We start from the raw sequence: 21,404 nt of genomic DNA, 5'->3' as shown, positions 1-21,404 counted from the left end.
ACCCCCAAACGTAAGAAAACTAACCCCAAACATAAGAATTCCTAACCCCCAAACGTAAGAAAACTAACCCCAAACGTAAGAAATTCCTTACCCCCAAACGTAAGAATTTCTAACCCCCAAACGTAAGAAAACTAACCCCCAAACGTAAGAAAACCAACCCCCAAACGTAAGAATTCCTAACCCCCAAACGTAAGAAACCCAACCCCCAAACGTAAGAATTCCTAACCCCCAAACGTAAGAAAACTAACCCCCAAAAGTAAAAATTCCTATCCCCCAAACGTAAGAATACCTAACCTCCAAACGTAAGAAACCCAACCCCCAAAAGTAAAAATTCCTAACCCCCAAACGTAAGAAACCCAACCCCCAAACTGTAAGAACTCCTAACCCCCAAACGTAAGAATTCCTAACTCCCAAACATAAGAATTCCTAAACCCAAAACGGAAGACATCTAATCCCCAAACGTAAGAATTCCTCACCCCCAAAGGTAAGAAAACTAACCCCCAAACGTAAGAATTCCTAACCCTTAAACGTAAGAAAACTAACGCCCAAACGTAAGAATTCCCAACCCCCCAACGTAAGAAAACTAACCCCCAAACGTAAAAACTCCTAACCCCCAAACGTAAGAATTCCTAACCCCCAAACGTAAGAAATCTAACCCCCAAACGTAAGAATTCCTAACCCCCAAACGTAAGAAAACTAACCCCCAAACGTAAGAATTCCTAGCCCCCAAACGTAAAAAAACTAACCCCCAAACGTAAGAATTCCTAACCTCGTAACGTAAGAAAACTAACCCCCAAACGTAAGAAAACTAACCCCCAAACGTAAGAATTCCTAACCCCCAAACGTAAGAAATCTAACTTCCAAACGTAAGAATTCTTATCCCCCAAACGTAAGAAAACTAACCCCCAAACGTAAGAAAACTAATCCCTAAACGTAAGAATTCTAAACCCTTAAACGTAAGAAATCTAACCCCCAAACGTAAGAACTCCTAACCCCCAAACGTAAGAATTCTTAACTCCCAAACGTAAGAATTCTTAACTCCCAAAGGTAAGAAATGTAACCCCCAATTGTAAGAATTCCTAACCCCCAAACGTAAGAATTCTTAACCCCTAAACGTAAGATATCTAATCCCCAAACGTAAAAACTCCTAACCCTAAAACGTAAGAAAACTAACCCCCAAACGTAAGAATTCCTAACCCCCAAACGTAAGAAAACTAACCCCAAACATAAGAATTCCTAACCCCCAAACGTAAGAAATTCCTTACCCCCAAACGTAAGAATTTCTAACCCCCAAACGTAAGAAAACTAACCCCCAAACGTAAGAAAACCAACCCCCAAACGTAAGAATTCCTAACCCCCAAACGTAAGAAACCCAACCCCCAAACGTAAGAATTCCTAACCCCCAAACGTTAGCAATCTAACCCCCAAAAGTAAAAATTCCTATCCCCCAAACGTAAGAATTCCTAACCCCCAAACGTAAGAATTCCTAACCCACAAACGTAAGAAAACTAACCTTCAAACGTAAGAATTCCTTACTCCCAAACTTAAAAAGCTAACCCCCAAAGGTAAGAATTATTATCCCCCAAACGTAAAAAAACTAACCTCCAAACGTAAGATTTCCTAACCCCCAAATGTAAGAATTCTTAACCCCCAAACGTAAGAAAACTAACCCCCAAACGTAAGAAAACTAACCTCCAAACGTAAGAATTCCTTACTCCCAAACTTAAAAAGCTTACCCCCAAGGGTAAGAATTATTATCCCCCAAACGTAAGAAAACTAACCTCCAAACGTAAGATTTCCTAACCCCCAAATGTAAGAATTCTTAACCCCCAAACGTAAGAATTCCTAACCCCTAAACGTAAGAAAACACACCCCCAAACGTAAGAATTCCTATCCCCCAAACGTAAGAATTCCTAAACCCTAAACGGAAGACATCTAACCCCCAAACGTAATGATTCCTCAACCCCAAAGGTAAGAAAACTAACCCCCAAACCTAAGAATTCCTAACCCTTAAACGTAAGAAAACTAACGCCCAAACGTAAGAATTCCCAACCCCCAAACGTAAGAAAACTAACCCCCAAACGTAAAAACTCCTAACCCCCAAACGTAAGAATTCCTAACCCCCAAACGTAAGAAATCTAACCCCCAAACGTAAGAATTCCTAACCCCCAAACGTAAGAAAACTAACCCCCAAACGTAAGAATTCTTAACCCCCAAACGTAAGAATTCCTAACCTCGTAAGGTAAGAAAACTAACCCCCAAACGTAAGAAATCTAACCCCCAAACGTAAGAATTCCTAACCCCCAAACGTAAGAAAACTAACCCCCAAACGTAAGAATTCTTAACCCCCAAACGTAAGAAATCTAACCCCCAAACGTAAGAAAACTAACCCCCAAACGTAAGAATTCCTAACCCCCAAACGTAAGAAATCTAACTTCCAAACGTAAGAATTCTTATCCCCCAAACGTAAGAAAACTAACCCCCAAACGTAAGAATTCCTAACCCTTAAACGTAACAAATCTTACCCCCAAACGTAAGAAATCCTAACCCCCAAACGTAAGAATTCTTAACTCCCAAACGTAAGAATTCTTAACTCCCAAACGTAAGAAATCTAACCCCCAATTGTAAGAATTCCTAACCCCCAAACGTAAGAATTCCTAACCCCTAAACGTAAGAAATCTAACCCCTAAACGTAAGAACTCCTAACCCTAAAACGTAAGAAAACTAACCCCCAAACGTAAGAATTCCTAACCCCCAAACGTAAGAAAACTAACCCCAAACATAAGAATTCCTAACCCCCAAACGTAAGAAAACTAACCCCAAACGTAAGAAATTCCTTACCCCCAAACGTAAGAATTTCTAACCCCCAAACGTAAGAAAACTAACCCCCAAACGTAAGAAAACCAACCCCCAAACGTAAGAATTCCTAACCCCCAAACGTAAGAAACCCAACCCCCAAACGTAAGAATTCCTAACCCCCAAACGTAAGAAAACTAACCCCCAAAAGTAAAAATTCCTATCCCCCAAACGTAAGAATTCCTAACCCCCAAACGTAAGAAACCCAACCCCCAAAAGTAAAAATTCCTAACCCCCAAACGTAAGAAACCCAACCCCCAAATTGTAACAACTCCTAACCCCCAAACGTAAGAATTCCTAACTCCCAAACATAAGAATTCCTAAACCCTAAACGGAAGACATCTAACCCCCAAACGTAAGAATTCCTCACCCCCAAAGGTAAGAAAACTAACCCCCAAACGTAAGAATTCCTAACCCTTAAACGTAAGAAAACTAACGCCCAAACGTAAGAATTCCCAACCCCCAAACGTAAGAAAACTAACCCCCAAACGTAAAAACTCCTAACCCCCAAACGTAAGAATTCCTAACCCCCAAACGTAAGAAATCTAACCCCCAAACGTAAGAATTCCTAACCCCCAAACGTAAGAATTCTTAACTCCCAAACGTAAGAATTCTTAACTCCCAAAGGTAAGAAATCTAACCCCCAATTGTAAGAATTCCTAACCCCCAAACGTAAGAATTCCTAACCCCTAAACGTAAGATATCTAATCCCCAAACGTAAGAACTCCTAACCCTAAAACGTAAGAAAACTAACCCCCAAATGTAAGAATTCCTAAACCCCAAACGTAAGAAAACTAACCCCAAACATAAGAATTCCTAACCCCCAAACGTAAGAAATTCCTTACCCCCAAACGTAAGAATTTCTAACCCCCAAACGTAAGAAAACTAACCCCCAAACGTAAGAAAACCAACCCCGAAACGTAAGAATTCCTAATCCCCAAACGGTAGAAATCTAACCCCCAAAAGTAAAAATTCCTATCCCCCAAACGTAAGAATGCCTAACCCCCAAACGTAAGAAAACTAACCCCCAAACATAAGAATTCCTAACCCCCAAACGTAAGAAAACTAACCCCCAAACATAAGAATTTCTAACCCCCAAACGTAAGAAAACTAACCCCCAAACGTAAGAATTCTTAACCCCCAAACTTGAGAAATCTAACCCCCAAACGTAAGAATTCCTAACCCCTAAACGTAAAAAAACTAACCCCCAAACGTAAGAAAACTAACCCCTAAACGTAAGAATTCCTAACCCCCAAACGTAAGAGAAGTAACCCTCAAACGTAAGAATTCCTTACCCCCAAACGTGAGAAAACCAACCCCCAAATGAAGATTTCCTAACTTCCAAACGTAAGAAAACTAACCCCCAAACATAAGAATTCCTAAACCCTAAACGGAAGACATCTAACCCCCAAACGTAAGAATTCCTCACCCCCAAAGGTAAGAAAACTAACCCCCAAACGTAAAAAATCCTAACCCCCAAACGTAAGAATTCCTATCCACAAAACGTAAGAAAACTAACCCCCAAACGTAAGAATTCGTAACCCCCAAACCTAAGAAATCTAACCCCCAAACGTAAGAATTCCTAACCCCCAAACGTGAGAATTCCTAAGCCCCTAACGTAAGAAAACTAACCCCCAAACGGAAGAATTCCTAACCTCGTAACGTAAGAAAAGTAGCCCCCAAACGTAAGAATTCCTATCCCCCAAACGTAAGAAAACTAACCCTTAAACGTAAGAATTCCTAACCCTTAAACGTAAGAAAATTAACCCCCAGACGTAAGAATTCCTAACCCCCAAACGTAAGAAAACTAACCCCCAAACGTAAAAAATCCTAACCCCCAAACGTAAGAATTCCTATCCCCAAAAGGTAAGAAAACTTACCCCCAAACGTAAGAATTCGTAACCCCCAAACCTAAGAAATCTAACCCCCAAACGTAAGAATTCCTAACCCCCAAACGTGAGAATTCCTAAGCCCCTAACGTAAGAAAACTAACCCCCAAACGGAAGAATTCCTAACCTCGTAACGTAAGAAAAGTAGCCCCCAAACGTAAGAATTCCTATCCCCCAAACGTAAGAAAACTAACCCTTAAACGTAAGAATTCCTAACCCTTAAACGTAAGAAAATTAACCCCCAGACGTAAGAATTCCTAACCCCCAAACGTAAGAAAACTAACCCCCAAACGTAAAAAATCCTAACCCCCAAACGTAAGAATTCCTATCCCCAAAAGGTAAGAAAACTTACCCCCAAACGTAAGAATTCGTAACCCCCAAACCTAAGAAATCTAACCCCCAAACGTAAGAATTCCTAACCCCCAAACGTAAGAATTCCTAAGCCGCAAACGTAAGAAAATTAACCCCCAAACGTAAGAATTCCTAACCCCGTAACTTAAGAAAAGTAACCCCCAAACGTAAGAAAACTAACCCCCAAACGTAAGAATTCCTAAACCCTAAACGGAAGACATCTAACCCCCAAACGTAAGAATTCCTCACCCCCAAAGGTAAGAAAACTAACCCCCAAACGTAAGAATTCCTAACCCCCAAACGTAAGAAATCTAATCCCCAAACGTAAGAATTCCTAACCCCCAAACGTAAGAAAACTAACCCCCAAACGTAAGAATTCCTAACCCCCAAACGTAAAAAAACAAACCCCCAAACGTAAGAATTCCTAACCTCGTAACGTAAGAAAACTAACCCCCAAACGTAAGAAATCTAACCCCCAAACGTAAGAAAACTAACCCCCAAACGTAAGAAATCCTAACCCCCAAACGTAAGAAATCTAACTTCCAAACGTAAGAATTCTTATCCCCCAAACGTAAGAAAACTAACCCCCAAACGTAACAAAACTAACCCTTAAACGTAAGAATTCCTAACCCTTAACGTAAGAAATCTAACCCCCAAACGTAAGAATTCCTAACCCCGAATCGTAAGAATTCTTAACTCCCAAACATAAGAATTCTTAACTCCCAAACGTAAGAAAACTAACCCCCAAACGTAAGAATTCCTATCCCCCAAACGTAAGAAAACTAACCCTTAAACGTAAGAATTCCTAACCCTTAAACGTAAGAAAATTAACCCCCAAACGTAAGAATTCCTATCCCCAAAAGGTAAGAAAACTTACCCCCAAACGTAAGAATTCGTAACCCCCAAACCTAAGAAATCTAACCCCCAAACGTAAGAATTCCTAAGCCCCAAACGTAAGAATTCCTAACCTCGTAACTTAAGAAAAGTAACCCTTAAACGTAAGAAAATTAACCCCCAAACGTAAGAATTTGTATCCCCAAAAGGTAAGAAAACTTACCTCCAAACGTAAGAATTCGTAACCCCCAAACCTAAGAAATCTAACCCCCAAACGTAAGAATTCCTAACCCCAAAACCTAAGAATTCCTAACCTCGTAACTTAAGAAAACTAACCCCCAAACGTAAGAATTCCTAACCTCGTAACGTAAGAAAACTAACCCCCAAACGTAAGAAATCTAACCCCCTAACGTAAGAAAACTAACCCCCAAACGTAAGAAATCCTAACCCCCAAACGTAAGAAATCTACCTTCCAAACGTAAGAATTCTTATCCCCCAAACGTAAGAAAACTAACCCCCAAACGTAAGAAAACTAACCCCTAAACGTAAGAATTCCTAACCCTTAACGTAAGAAATCTAACCCCCAAACGTAAGAATTCCTAACCCCCAAAGGTAAGAATTCTTAACTCCCAAACATAAGAATTCTTAACTCCCAAACGTAAGAAAACTTACCCCCAAACGTAAGAAAACTAACCCCCAAACGTAAGAAAACTAAACCCTAAACGAAAGAATTCCTAACCTTTAAACGTAAGAAATCTAACCCCCAAACGTAAGAAAACTAACCCCTAAACGTAAGAATTCCAAACCCCCAAACGTAAGAAAACTAACCCCCAAACGTAAGAATTCCTAACCCCCAAACGTAAGAAATCTAACATCCAAACGTAAGAATTCTTAACCCCCACACGGAAGAAAACTAACCCCTAAACATAAGAATTCCTAACCCCCAAACAAAAGAAATCTAACCCCCAAACGTATGAATTCCCAAACCCCAAACGTAAGAAAACTAACCCCTAAACGAAAGAATTCCTAACCTTTAAACGTAAGAAAACTAACGCCCAAACGTAAGAATTCCCAACCCCCAAACGTAAGAAAACTAACCCCCAAACGTAAAAACTCCTAACCCCCAAACGTAAGAATTCCTAACCCCCAAACGTAAGAAATCTAACCCCCAAACGTAAGAATTCCTAACCCCCAAACGTAAGAATTCTTAACTCCCAAACGTAAGAATTCTTAACTCCCAAAGGTAAGAAATCTAACCCCCAATTGTAAGAATTCCTAACCCCCAAACGTAAGAATTCCTAACCCCTAAACGTAAGATATCTAATCCCCAAACGTAAGAACTCCTAACCCTAAAACGTAAGAAAACTAACCCCCAAATGTAAGAATTCCTAAACCCCAAACGTAAGAAAACTAACCCCAAACATAAGAATTCCTAACCCCCAAACGTAAGAAATTCCTTACCCCCAAACGTAAGAATTTCTAACCCCCAAACGTAAGAAAACTAACCCCCAAACGTAAGAAAACCAACCCCGAAACGTAAGAATTCCTAATCCCCAAACGGTAGAAATCTAACCCCCAAAAGTAAAAATTCCTATCCCCCAAACGTAAGAATGCCTAACCCCCAAACGTAAGAAAACTAACCCCCAAACATAAGAATTCCTAACCCCCAAACGTAAGAAAACTAACCCCCAAACATAAGAATTTCTAACCCCCAAACGTAAGAAAACTAACCCCCAAACGTAAGAATTCTTAACCCCCAAACTTGAGAAATCTAACCCCCAAACGTAAGAATTCCTAACCCCTAAACGTAAAAAAACTAACCCCCAAACGTAAGAAAACTAACCCCTAAACGTAAGAATTCCTAACCCCCAAACGTAAGAGAAGTAACCCTCAAACGTAAGAATTCCTTACCCCCAAACGTGAGAAAACCAACCCCCAAATGAAGATTTCCTAACTTCCAAACGTAAGAAAACTAACCCCCAAACATAAGAATTCCTAAACCCTAAACGGAAGACATCTAACCCCCAAACGTAAGAATTCCTCACCCCCAAAGGTAAGAAAACTAACCCCCAAACGTAAAAAATCCTAACCCCCAAACGTAAGAATTCCTATCCACAAAACGTAAGAAAACTAACCCCCAAACGTAAGAATTCGTAACCCCCAAACCTAAGAAATCTAACCCCCAAACGTAAGAATTCCTAACCCCCAAACGTGAGAATTCCTAAGCCCCTAACGTAAGAAAACTAACCCCCAAACGGAAGAATTCCTAACCTCGTAACGTAAGAAAAGTAGCCCCCAAACGTAAGAATTCCTATCCCCCAAACGTAAGAAAACTAACCCTTAAACGTAAGAATTCCTAACCCTTAAACGTAAGAAAATTAACCCCCAGACGTAAGAATTCCTAACCCCCAAACGTAAGAAAACTAACCCCCAAACGTAAAAAATCCTAACCCCCAAACGTAAGAATTCCTATCCCCAAAAGGTAAGAAAACTTACCCCCAAACGTAAGAATTCGTAACCCCCAAACCTAAGAAATCTAACCCCCAAACGTAAGAATTCCTAACCCCCAAACGTGAGAATTCCTAAGCCCCTAACGTAAGAAAACTAACCCCCAAACGGAAGAATTCCTAACCTCGTAACGTAAGAAAAGTAGCCCCCAAACGTAAGAATTCCTATCCCCCAAACGTAAGAAAACTAACCCTTAAACGTAAGAATTCCTAACCCTTAAACGTAAGAAAATTAACCCCCAGACGTAAGAATTCCTAACCCCCAAACGTAAGAAAACTAACCCCCAAACGTAAAAAATCCTAACCCCCAAACGTAAGAATTCCTATCCCCAAAAGGTAAGAAAACTTACCCCCAAACGTAAGAATTCGTAACCCCCAAACCTAAGAAATCTAACCCCCAAACGTAAGAATTCCTAACCCCCAAACGTGAGAATTCCTAAGCCCCTAACGTAAGAAAACTAACCCCCAAACGGAAGAATTCCTAACCTCGTAACGTAAGAAAAGTAGCCCCCAAACGTAAGAATTCCTATCCCCCAAACGTAAGAAAACTAACCCTTAAACGTAAGAATTCCTAACCCTTAAACGTAAGAAAATTAACCCCCAGACGTAAGAATTCCTAACCCCCAAACGTAAGAAAACTAACCCCCAAACGTAAAAAATCCTAACCCCCAAACGTAAGAATTCCTATCCCCAAAAGGTAAGAAAACTTACCCCCAAACGTAAGAATTCGTAACCCCCAAACCTAAGAAATCTAACCCCCAAACGTAAGAATTCCTAACCCCCAAACGTAAGAATTCCTAAGCCGCAAACGTAAGAAAATTAACCCCCAAACGTAAGAATTCCTAACCCCGTAACTTAAGAAAAGTAACCCCCAAACGTAAGAAAACTAACCCCCAAACGTAAGAATTCCTAAACCCTAAACGGAAGACATCTAACCCCCAAACGTAAGAATTCCTCACCCCCAAAGGTAAGAAAACTAACCCCCAAACGTAAGAATTCCTAACCCCCAAACGTAAGAAATCTAACCCCCAAACGTAAGAATTCCTAACCCCCAAACGTAAGAAAACTAACCCCCAAACGTAAGAATTCCTAACCCCCAAACGTAAAAAAACAAACCCCCAAACGTAAGAATTCCTAACCTCGTAACGTAAGAAAACTAACCCCCAAACGTAAGAAATCTAACCCCCAAACGTAAGAAAACTAACCCCCAAACGTAAGAAATCCTAACCCCCAAACGTAAGAAATCTAACTTCCAAACGTAAGAATTCTTATCCCCCAAACGTATGAAAACTAACCCCCAAACGTAACAAAACTAACCCTTAAACGTAAGAATTCCTAACCCTTAACGTAAGAAATCTAACCCCCAAACGTAAGAATTCCTAACCCCGAATCGTAAGAATTCTTAACTCCCAAACATAAGAATTCTTAACTCCCAAACGTAAGAAAACTAACCCCCAAACGTAAGAATTCCTATCCCCCAAACGTAAGAAAACTAACCCTTAAACGTAAGAATTCCTAACCCTTAAACGTAAGAAAATTAACCCCCAAACGTAAGAATTCCTATCCCCAAAAGGTAAGAAAACTTACCCCCAAACGTAAGAATTCGTAACCCCCAAACCTAAGAAATCTAACCCCCAAACGTAAGAATTCCTAAGCCCCAAACGTAAGAATTCCTAACCTCGTAACTTAAGAAAAGTAACCCTTAAACGTAAGAAAATTAACCCCCAAACGTAAGAATTTGTATCCCCAAAAGGTAAGAAAACTTACCTCCAAACGTAAGAATTCGTAACCCCCAAACCTAAGAAATCTAACCCCCAAACGTAAGAATTCCTAACCCCCAAACCTAAGAATTCCTAACCTCGTAACTTAAGAAAACTAACCCCCAAACGTAAGAATTCCTAACCTCGTAACGTAAGAAAACTAACCCCCAAACGTAAGAAATCTAACCCCCTAACGTAAGAAAACTAACCCCCAAACGTAAGAAATCCTAACCCCCAAACGTAAGAAATCTACCTTCCAAACGTAAGAATTCTTATCCCCCAAACGTAAGAAAACTAACCCCCAAACGTAAGAAAACTAACCCCTAAACGTAAGAATTCCTAACCCTTAACGTAAGAAATCTAACCCCCAAACGTAAGAATTCCTAACCCCCAAAGGTAAGAATTCTTAACTCCCAAACATAAGAATTCTTAACTCCCAAACGTAAGAAAACTTACCCCCAAACGTAAGAAAACTAACCCCCAAACGTAAGAAAACTAAACCCTAAACGAAAGAATTCCTAACCTTTAAACGTAAGAAATCTAACCCCCAAACGTAAGAAAACTAACCCCTAAACGTAAGAATTCCAAACCCCCAAACGTAAGAAAACTAACCCCCAAACGTAAGAATTCCTAACCCCCAAACGTAAGAAATCTAACATCCAAACGTAAGAATTCTTAACCCCCACACGGAAGAAAACTAACCCCCAAACGTAAGAAAACAAACCCCCAAACGTTAGAATTCCTAACCCTCAAACGTAAGAAATGTAACCCCTAAACATAAGAATTCCTAACCCCCAAACAAAAGAAATCTAACCCCCAAACGTATGAATTCCCAAACCCCAAACGTAAGAAAACTAACCCCTAAACGAAAGAATTCCTAACCTTTAAACGTAAGAAATCTAATCCCCAACGTAAGAAAACTAACCCCTAAACGTAAGAATTCCTAACCTTTAACATCAGAAATCTAACTTCCTTAGGTAAGAATTCCTATCCCCCAAACGTAAGAAAACTAACCCCCAAACGTAAGAAAACTAACCCCCAAACGTAAGAATTCCTAACCCCCAAACGTAAGAAATCTAACATCTAAACGTAAGAATTCTTAACCCCCACACGGAAGAAAACTAACCCCCAAACGTAAGAAAACTAACCCCTAAACGTAAGAATTCCTAACCCTTAAACGTAAGAATTCCTAACCCCCAAACGTAAGAAAACTAACCCCCAAACGTTAGAATTGTTAACTCTCAAACGTAACAAATCTACCCCCCAATTATAAGAACTCCTAAACCCCAAACGTAAGAATTCCTAACCCCCAAACATAAGAATTCATAAACCCTAAACGGAAGACATCTAACCCCCAAACGTAAGAATTCCTTACCCCCAAAGGTAAGAAAACTAACCCCCAAACGTAAGAATTCCTAACCCTTAAACGTAAGAAAATTAACCCCCAAACGTAAGAATTCTTAACCCCCAAACGTAAAAAATCCTAACCCCCAAAACGTAAGAATTCCTATCCCCCAAACGTAAGAAAACTAACCCCCAAACGTAAGAATTCGTAACCCCCAAACCTAAGAAATCTAACCCCCAAACGTAAGAATTCCTAACCCCCAAACGTAAGAAAACTGACCCCCAAACGTAAGAATTCCTAAGCCCCAAACGTAAGAAAACTAACCCCCAAACGTAAGAATTCCTAACCTCGTAACGTAAGAAAACTAACCCCCAAACGTAAGAATTCCGAAACCCCAAACGTAAGAAATCTAATCCCCAAACGTAAGAAAACTAACCCCCAAACGTAAGTATTCTTAACCCCCAAACGTAAGAAAACTTTCCCCCAAACGTAAGAAAACTAACCCCTAAACGTAAGAATTCCTAACCCTTAAACGTAAGAAATCTGACCCCCAAACGTAAGAAGTCCTAACCCCCAAACGTAAGAAAACTAACCCCCAAACGTAAGAATTCCTAACCTTTAAACGTAAGAAATCTAACCCCCAATTGTAAGAATTCCTAACCCCTAAACGTAAGAATTCCTAACCCTTAAACGTAAGAAATCTAACCCCCAAACGTAAGAACTGCTAACCCTAAAACGTAAGAAAACTAACCCCCAAACGTAAGAATTCCTAACCCTCAAACTTAAGAAAACTAACCCCGAAACATAAGAATTCCTAACCCCCAAACGTAAGAAATCCTTATCCCGCAACGTAAGAATTTCTAACCCCCAAACGTAAGAAAAATAACCCCCAAATGTAAGAATTCTTAACCCCCAAACGTGAGAAATCTAACCCCCAAACGTAAGAATTTCTAACCTCTAAACGTAAAAAAACTAACCCCCAAACGTAAGAAAACTAACACCTAAACGTAAGAATTCCTAACCCCCAAACGTAAGAAAACTAACCCCCAAACGTAAGAAATCTTAACCCCCAAACGTAAGAAATCTAACCCCCAAACGTAAGAATTGCTAACCCCCAAACGTAAGAAAACTAACCTCCTAACGTAAGAATTCCTAACCCCCAAACGTAAGAAAACTAACCCCCAAACGTAAGATTTCTTAACCCCCAAACGTAAGAATTCCTTACCCATAAACGTAAGAAAGCCAACTCCCAAATGAAGATTTCCTAACCCCCAAACGTAAGAAAATTAACCCCTAAACGTAAGAATTCTTAACCCCCAAACGTAAGAAAACTAACTTCCTAACGTAAGAATTCCTAACCCCCAAACGTAAGAATTCCTAACCTCCAAATGTAAGAAATCTAAGCCCCAAACGTAAGAATTTCTAACCCCCAAACGTAAGAAAACTAACCTCCAAACGTAAGAATTTCTAACCCCTAAACGTAAGAAAACTAACCCCCAAACGTAAGAATTCCTAACCCCCAAACGTAAGAAATCTAACCCCCAAACGTAAGAATTCCTAACCCCCAAACGTAAGAAAAGTAACCTCCAAACGTAAGAATACCTAACTCCCAAACGTAAGAATTCCTAACCCCCAAACGTAAGAAAACTAACCCCCAAACGTAAGAATGACTAACCAAATAAACTGCTCTAAGAAGCCTTTCTTTTAAGGAACAATAGTTAGTGGTGAGAATGATGCATTAATCAGTAAATGACACAGGCATACTCGGGGAAAAAATCCGACCGCTCCTATCAGGAGTCGAACCTAAGACCTTCAGATTACGAGTTCGGATGCTCTACCACTGAGCTACAGGAGAGTTGTGGGAGCTAAGGCCATTAAACTAGGTTCATGGGACAAATATCCTGCATACTGGTAGGATTGGAATGTCGATGAGTGGCATATGCGCAACGGAAATGATGTGATGGAACATGTTAAGCCTTGTGAATGATAGTGTTGATCGTGGCTTAGGACAGCAACCTTAATCCAACCACAACGGTGTGAAAGTTCTGTACAGATCTTGCACACTAAGGATTAACCTTAACCCTTTAAACCCCAATAGTGATCAGCATCTAATATCTCCTTACAATATCACTACTTGATTAAACATACAGGTTAGGAGAATAAAGGAAACCATCACCTAGGATGAAATGTCTCGACTTTTGTAAAAATTCTCGCATCTTGCACCTTGGAAAATTTGTAGAGAACAGTGAGGAGAATGTGTATGCCGAGTTTGGGGCTTTAAGAGTAAAAACTATATGCTTTTGTTTGCCTTTTTGGCCTTGACCCTGCACAAACAACAATAGAATTGGGAATGTGTTGGAGCAACTGACCAATCGATACTTTTTTGTTAAGATATTCAACTGTGGTGTGACTGTTAAAACAAAGTATTGTGCGGGGTGGAGGCCTATTCCAACATAAATTGCAGCACCATTATTTTCATGGCAAGGTTTCCTAACCAGTCAACTATGCTAGGAGAGAGAGAAGCGAGAATACTCGCTGGTCACAAAGCAATTGATACGTGGATTCGCGCGAGAGTCTCGCATACCCATACCTGCACTTGGTACCAGTTCCGCGCGTGTTTATACCCAGACCAACTCGCGCAGAAAAACAAACTGTTTTACTGTGCTCAACCCCGCGGGTAGTGTCCATCTAAGAAAGAAATCAATTGTTTCTGAACAGTCATGTCCGCTTTAAGTTGCCCATGTAGAGGATGTTAAGATGTCTGTGACAATTGGTTTTTCGTTCCCAGGTCGCATGATTAAGTTCTGGGGCGTGGAGGAGGTGGGGAACTGGCTCGAGAGCCTGGGACTTGCTGAATACAAGGAGCTGTTTGCAAAGCATGACATCCGGGGACCTGAACTGTTAGCTTTGGACAGACCCGACTTGAAGGTGCGTTTATATGTCCGCAACACAAACTAATGCATATAACGTTTTGCTTTTTGGCGAAAAACTAGACAGAATTTGTATTTCGGCCAAGTTGTTATTGACAGAATAAAAGGTGTGTTGTTTGGGATGTGAATCATATTCGAACCATTTATGTTTGAGTTCAAATTTAAACTTTAAAGAGCCGTTAGTTTTTCTCATTGTAACTCTGGCCGTGAGGAAGACTAGTTGTACTAGTTGAAATATTGGCCCAAATAAATAAGCCCTTTGCCGTAATGTCAGCCCCGCAATCTGTTTGGTTTATTTACACGTAAAGTGACGTCTGGCATGTGCATTTCTACTACAAGAGATCCGGCAACGTACTCAGAACAGTTTATTTGTGCGTCGTGTGGTCCCCTGCATTCAAACGTTTCGTAATCATATTTGCTAGCCAAAAATTTTTTTTTCTGTTCAGTCCAACCAGCCCTTGCAGGACTGGTTGGTGGTCATCATATCAGAGATCTTTCCACTTTGGCTTAAAACATGTTACAGCTGTGAAATAAGAAAATTTTGTTTAGCTAAGGCAATGGCGGTTTTGGTCTCGCTTCTGATTAGCTGAGAAGGTAATGTCCCAGTTCTCATTGGCAACAATCTCTTACCGAGATCTTCCCACTCTTCTTGTTTGATAGGTTTTCCTTAACCAATATTTATGCCTTGCAATCGAATCCAAAGCAAATAATTTATTTCTCTCATATAAAATTACTCGCAACCAAAGCAAATAATTAATTGCTCCTTGATATACTCGTCACGCTTGATGCCTTGTTCTAAGGACCGCGATTGCGTTACTTTTTCAGGAACTTGGCGTGACAAAAGTTGGTCACGTGAAGCGCATTCTTCATGGCATCAAAGCTCTGTGTGGCGGAGTGTCACCAAAATCAGCGGCAAGAATTGAGAGGACGGCGAAAGCTGAGGAGAAGGCAGGAAGAAGCAAGAAAGCCATCGATAAGGAGGACAGCCACTAACAGTATGAATATTTAAGGTTATTACTCAAAACATGGAGAACAAAGAAAACCATAGGGAATATTAACGAATATCGTTCATTTCCACAGTCACAGTTTAGAACCAAGCTAGAACCACCTTGTACAACAAAATAAACAGCACCACAGGAAAGTACTGCCCAGTAGCTTTCATTTGAATGGTCACACTTGAGTTTTTCATACACAGACTCAAAAGTTATACCACCTTGTACAGCATAATAAACAGCACCACAGGAAAGTACTGCTCTGTAGCTTTCATTTGAATGGTCACACTTCAGTTTTTCATACACAGATGCTTTATTTAATGGAGTGGTAAAAAAGCTAGGGCCCACGTACAGTTGACGACAATACACAATCATGCTCAGTATTCTCAGTGGTAGAGTCATGTTAGGCCATTAGGATGTAGATTTAAAATGACTAAAGCAGTCTGCCTCTCGTGTCACTGTAGAAGATCATCGATATAACTGTTCATTCATAGATGTCGATTTAGTTTTCTGTTGAAACCTGCGTAGTGCCTAGTCACAGAATAAACAAGTAAATATACAGCACAATTTTAAAATTAAAAAAAAATAAAATCATATATTTATATCCCATCTAACGTTCAAGGCAAAAATCAACGAACTTTTATTACGTGCATTTTTAATGCAGCACAGTCAAAGCGTTAATTTATGCAGTTAAGTAAATTCTAGATTAGTAGAAAGAAATCTATACTGTTAAAAGAAAAGAAAGAGGTTTTACGATCCTTAGAATCACTTTCTTTTCGCTCAGTTCTGCAATTTTCTTTTAAATATTTTTCATTTCAATGTGAAGTTACTATCGCTTTTCTTTCTTCTGAAATGCAAAGGACGTTAGAGGGCTGGCATTGCGTAATTCAACTTTATATATTATCCCTTGCTATTCTATTCTGTTACATTATTATTTTGTATTTATAAACATGATATGAACTGGTCCAAACCAAATTGAGCAGTTCACTGTGTTAGTTTTGTGCACGGTCAGTTTGAGACTTCAGAGCCTCTGTCATGTTGATCTTTCGCGTTTGTTTTGTTTCACTGCACTGCTATGAGTCATTCGGCTTCAATGTGAAAGGCTCTCGTGAAGATTTTTTTTATCTTCGTCCTTTTTGAATCAAAATCGATTAAATGCTGCTGAACATCGCACGTAAATTATTCAAGAAAAATAAACAATAACAATTCAGTGATTTTTCGAAGACGCAAAGACAGAACTTGATTATCTATCTCCATCCTTGACAACTGTGTCGAACTGTTGGAAGAATGGTAGGGATCTTTGTTTCATGGTGAATAGCATTTCTACTGCTATTAATTCTAAGTTAGAATTTGAAAGGAGCCAAAGTAGAAATGAAGAACAAAACATACAGGAACGCCATATACTAGGGTTCATAACAACACTTATCCTGTGTTAAGCTGCTCACTGCTTTGAACAACCAGAGGCTCGCTGTCATCTCAAACTGACGTGCGTTTTAGAAGGCCTTTTAGTGTGGGGGGAATCCAGGGCCACAACAAGACTGTTCCGTAACGAAATATAAAGATTTATAGGAAACATTATTGCTTTTAAAATGTCTCATCAAGGGTTTGGATATTAACGATGCGTTTCCATATAATCTTATTATTTTGTCGTGGAGTGGTTGTGCTGTGAACTTTGGAACCCTGTGTTGAGCCTCCATGACAGGTCAGGTAACCTAGTCAGCTGTTGTACAGTAAAGTGCAAAGACACGATAGAGATTTCAAAATGTTATTAATTTTGTATAAAATTTAATGGAGAAAAGAAAATTCATGAGCATACTAGTAAGTAAATTCTGTAAAACAGAGAAAGTATATTTATTATTCCATCCGTCGCTGGATTGTTTTGTTATGTGTATAGTTTTCATAAAAGCGTCAAACTTTGTAAGCTCGTATCATATTCATTGCGCATGTCCTTCATAGGCAGTCAACAGTCCACACTGCGCAAACTCTGTGTGGCGCAAGCCAAATCAATCTTGCGCCTAGTTCGTTCGTTCGTTCGTTCGTTGTTTGGTTCGTCCAAAGTGATGGCCAGTTAAAAATGACCTGCCATCTCTTGGTAGGTGTTCTTGTTTTCGAGGTGTGAGACAAATTTTCCGATACAACAAACAACTTCTCAGGACTACACCCACCCTGACAGCCATACTTCATCGACTTATGGTATTGTCATTCTGGCCTCTTGAGTCTGCGTTTCCTTCGGTCAGCACCAATTTCCTTGCTGCTGACCAAAAGGATCGCGGCCTATGGAAACAAGAATGGTATAACTTGGCATTGCGGACTGTTGGTTATCTTTGAATGACTGCATGTATTAGATTAGCAGATGTAACCTTAGCTACAGCCTAGTGAAAGAGGCCTCCATTCTTTATAGTCTTCACTTGTAACATTGTGGTACCTCGCGAACTTGCCCCCAAGATTGGGCCAAAAAATAACTGTCCAGCCTCTCCTCCTCCTCCTCCGCGACCATGACTTCCGGTATGTGAAGAAAGCGGAAAGAATGGACTTGTAACGGAGTACACAACCTCGTTCCCAGGATCGTTTCGAGGGAGGAACAAGAGGAGCCTGGAGACGAGGTTGGAGGTTCAGAGGCTGGAGAAGTGAAATCATGAAATAATATCAGCGTTCTCGTTCGTTGTGATTGGCTCGTTTGACGCTTGAAAATATAATTGAAGAGTTGATTGACGACGTTGCGTTGGTCTACAAACAAGTTTGTAATTTTAATAGCTGTATTGTCATGGTAATTATTAATTCAATACAATAAAGAATGTGTATATGATAACCTTTATGTCGTTCCATTTTCCTTGTTGTGAAGTTTTCACTCTCTTGTAAAGCGTTCGTTTCTCCTGTCTCTTCCCCCGCCCCCTCCCTGTTAGGCCGACTTCAGATATTGCGAAATTTTTGGTGGGTCCCCTCCCATCAACGATCAAGTTGTCATTTTGAGATGTTGGAGAAACGCAAAAGAGATACCACAGCGGACATCTTTGGTTTTTGGTAAGAACTACACGCAAATCACATTAGTGGGTGCAGCTTCCTTACATTTTGTTCCTATTGTTATGGCGCTTAGAAGGTAAATGGTCAAAACATCAAAGTTGAGTGTCTCTGGATCAGCCGTAGGTCAGTTTGAAGGGGAAACCTTAGTTTCATAGTATAGAGTGTTTTCATTCACGTGACTACCGGCCATATTGGTTTACTGAAACAAAAGAAAGTATTTGCATAAAAATAGAGTTCAATTCCCAGAGGTTTAGTTTGGGACACCAACATGACCGCCATTTCTTTGTTTTGGTACACCAACATGGTCGCCGTGACGTCATGTGAAAACACTCTATTAGGTCACGTTTGATTGACCGTATTCCGGAATAAGAATAAATAACGGGAATGGCTGTTAGATTTTCCTTTTAAAGTAAATTTGGGAAGACATTTGTGCAAACTTTCGCTGACGCATGACAATTTAAGAGCCATTTTGTATTCTAGTAACTCCAAAAGCCCCTCACGAGGGATTTCTTGTCATCATTGTATCTATTCCTGTTCCGGAAAATAGGGTCAATCGAACGCATCCCTAGAGTACTTGTATAGAAATATGTTCACAAAACAATGATAAGACTCGTTTACATCCCACCACCTATAACTTACAGACTGCACGGATATGGAGAGTTAAATATAAAAGTGGCATGTAACAACTAGGACAACTTTATCTCTGACAATTTTCCAAACCTTTATTTGGCAACACCGACACTTTGTTTTATTTTCTCGTTAATGCTTGTGTGCATTTGTGCTGCTTAACCATTAATAATAAGAAGCTTTGTTTTAATTTGGCAATAATTTACAGAGAAAACAGTTGTACCCCGGCGTGATATAAACGGCTGGAACATGAGAAATGTGCCTTTTTTTGAGGTAGGAACAAGAAAAGTTTTTACCTAGCAGGAAAAGCCAAGTTTAGTCACTTTCTAGATTTCAGTCCGGACCAGTTCAAGGAAGCTTGCTCAACATTGTCTCTCCCTTCTGAGCCCTAGCAACAAAAAAGACTAAAGAATTCAACATTTAACTAAAAACAAAGGAATTTTCAGTGGTCGAACCATTCAGGCTCTCACTGACAAGTATCCTGAAGAGTATGGCAGAACTCGAAGAGATCTCGCGCGCGAAGAGGTATTTTCTGAAAACACGCGCGAACACGTGCCATGCTCTGCAGACTGGAGATCTCTGGGACACGAAAGCTCTCGCGCCTCACAACATCAGTCACCCCCCTTGTATTTTGTCTGAAGAGCCAGGGAAGCTCCTCACTTATAAGAGTAAGGGATAACAATGTCTGAGAAGCTTCCCTGTGGAACTGTGTGTACGAAAGGACGATTTGCATTTTAGGTTTTATCAGGAACCCCTGGACCTATAAACCAAGGTCGGCCAACTGGACTAATTGTTTTTAACTTGCTCCCGTCTGGCATTGTAGCTCAGTAGGTAGAGCCACGGAGGATCGTGGGTTCGATTCCCGCCCGAGGTGAAAGATGCTTTTCTTTGTCTCCTGTGATCTCCCATTTCCCTACTAGGGCTAACGCTCAGAGGGAATTTTCATCGCTCCGTTTAGCATTTTAACATTAACTACAGAGTCAATTATTCTAATCCATTAATTGAAAATCAGTTTAATAGGGCAAAGGCGTATAGTTGAAACCACTACACGGGCTTCACTATTATACTTATAAGGAAAGGCATGCATCACACCTCCTACATTGTAAGGTGTCCCCATGCGCATGAGCGTGACGTGTACGTTTCCGCGGGCAAAATTTATGACGAGCACTGGGAACTAACACCAAAATTCAAACATGGCGTCTTAGTGGAGTATTCTGGCACTGCCTTACGTCTTATTTCCGAAGGTTTGTAATGTAGCAACTAATTTAACGTCTTTTTAGGAGAACATAGTCATGATTGTATTAATATTTGACTGCTTGAGTAGTGCTTAATTCAGTGATATGTTATTTCTGTTTGACAGGAAAATGTCTTAAAGCACCACCCCCGGAAAATCCACCGAAAAAGATTGCGACTGGGTCTGGGTTAGGTTCGCAAGGTATTGTGGTAAAATGTACCGCCGCCATCTTTTTCTACACTAACAGTAACATTACAGCAAAAGGAGAAAAGGTAAGCAGATGTCCCCAAGTAACATATAGTAGGCTATAATATATGGTTTGGTGGTCATTCTCGGAGTATTTGATTGATGTAATTTATTCTATGTATTGCGCACGGTAAGTTCTCCCCAGAGGCCGGTGGGGAATGGGGGAGAGGTTTGGCTTAGCTGTTGGAGGGACTATTGTATCAAAATGCCGGGATGTTGGTTTTTACCTCTCAGATGCTACCGGGTTTATTCTAGAGTAGTGGTTCCTTCTGTGGGTACCGGAGTACAGATGACGTAAAACAAAAGAAACAGAGGAAAGGAAACAAAGCAACTCCAAATAAGACCACAATAGGTGTAAAACAATACAAATACAAGGTTCTCCGGTGCCTGCAGAAAGACCCAGAGCTGTAGTATATTTTGGAATATTAGAGATATTTAGAATCACGTTTGCGGCAAACAGAAAACGTGAGATTCGCGTTTATGTTTTTTTGATGAGATTAATGTAAAATAATTCTGGTTTTTGATGTTAACAATTTGTACCTCAATTTGGCTTTTTAAGAAGTATGAAGAACTGAAACAATGAATTTTTTTACAAAGAAAACCAGGTTCTAGTATAGCGGTCATACTCGCTGTCTCAAGGTCGGTTTAGTTTAACGTTAGTTTAGTATTAACATCCTTTTCTTGATTTTTTTTTTCATGGATGAAGCCAGCGTCAAGAGATGCATCAAAGAGAACAATCGAGCCCCGGTAACTTACCGGGCCCAGTAAGTAATTTTGGTGACAAATGTTTCTAAACAGAAGTCAATTTTTGT

General features: G+C 40.1%; 1 protein-coding gene across 3 annotated transcripts in view; it reads left to right on the top strand.

The window, feature by feature from the left end:
* The window catches only part of LOC146449595 (diacylglycerol kinase delta-like), a 52,921-nt gene extending 34,646 nt beyond the window's left edge, over nt 1-18,275 (top strand). For all 3 annotated transcript variants that reach the window (XM_085101190.1, XM_085101189.1, XM_085101188.1), the window contains exons 33-34: nt 14,331-14,470; nt 15,298-18,275. In XM_085101190.1, coding sequence (XP_084957316.1) covers nt 14,331-14,470; nt 15,298-15,465 — 308 coding nt within the window. In that variant the 3' untranslated portion in view covers nt 15,466-18,275. The remainder of the gene's footprint in view (nt 1-14,330; nt 14,471-15,297) is intronic.
* Nucleotides 18,276-21,404: the final 3,129 nt, after the last annotated feature.

Source organism: Pavona decussata, unplaced genomic scaffold, assembly GCF_977016875.1.
Source record: "Pavona decussata unplaced genomic scaffold, jaPavDecu1.1 SCAFFOLD_602, whole genome shotgun sequence".
Taxonomy (NCBI): Eukaryota; Metazoa; Cnidaria; class Anthozoa; order Scleractinia; family Agariciidae; genus Pavona; species Pavona decussata.
Note: the sequence above shows the minus strand (reverse complement) of the source record. Positions and strands in the feature narration are given on the sequence as shown.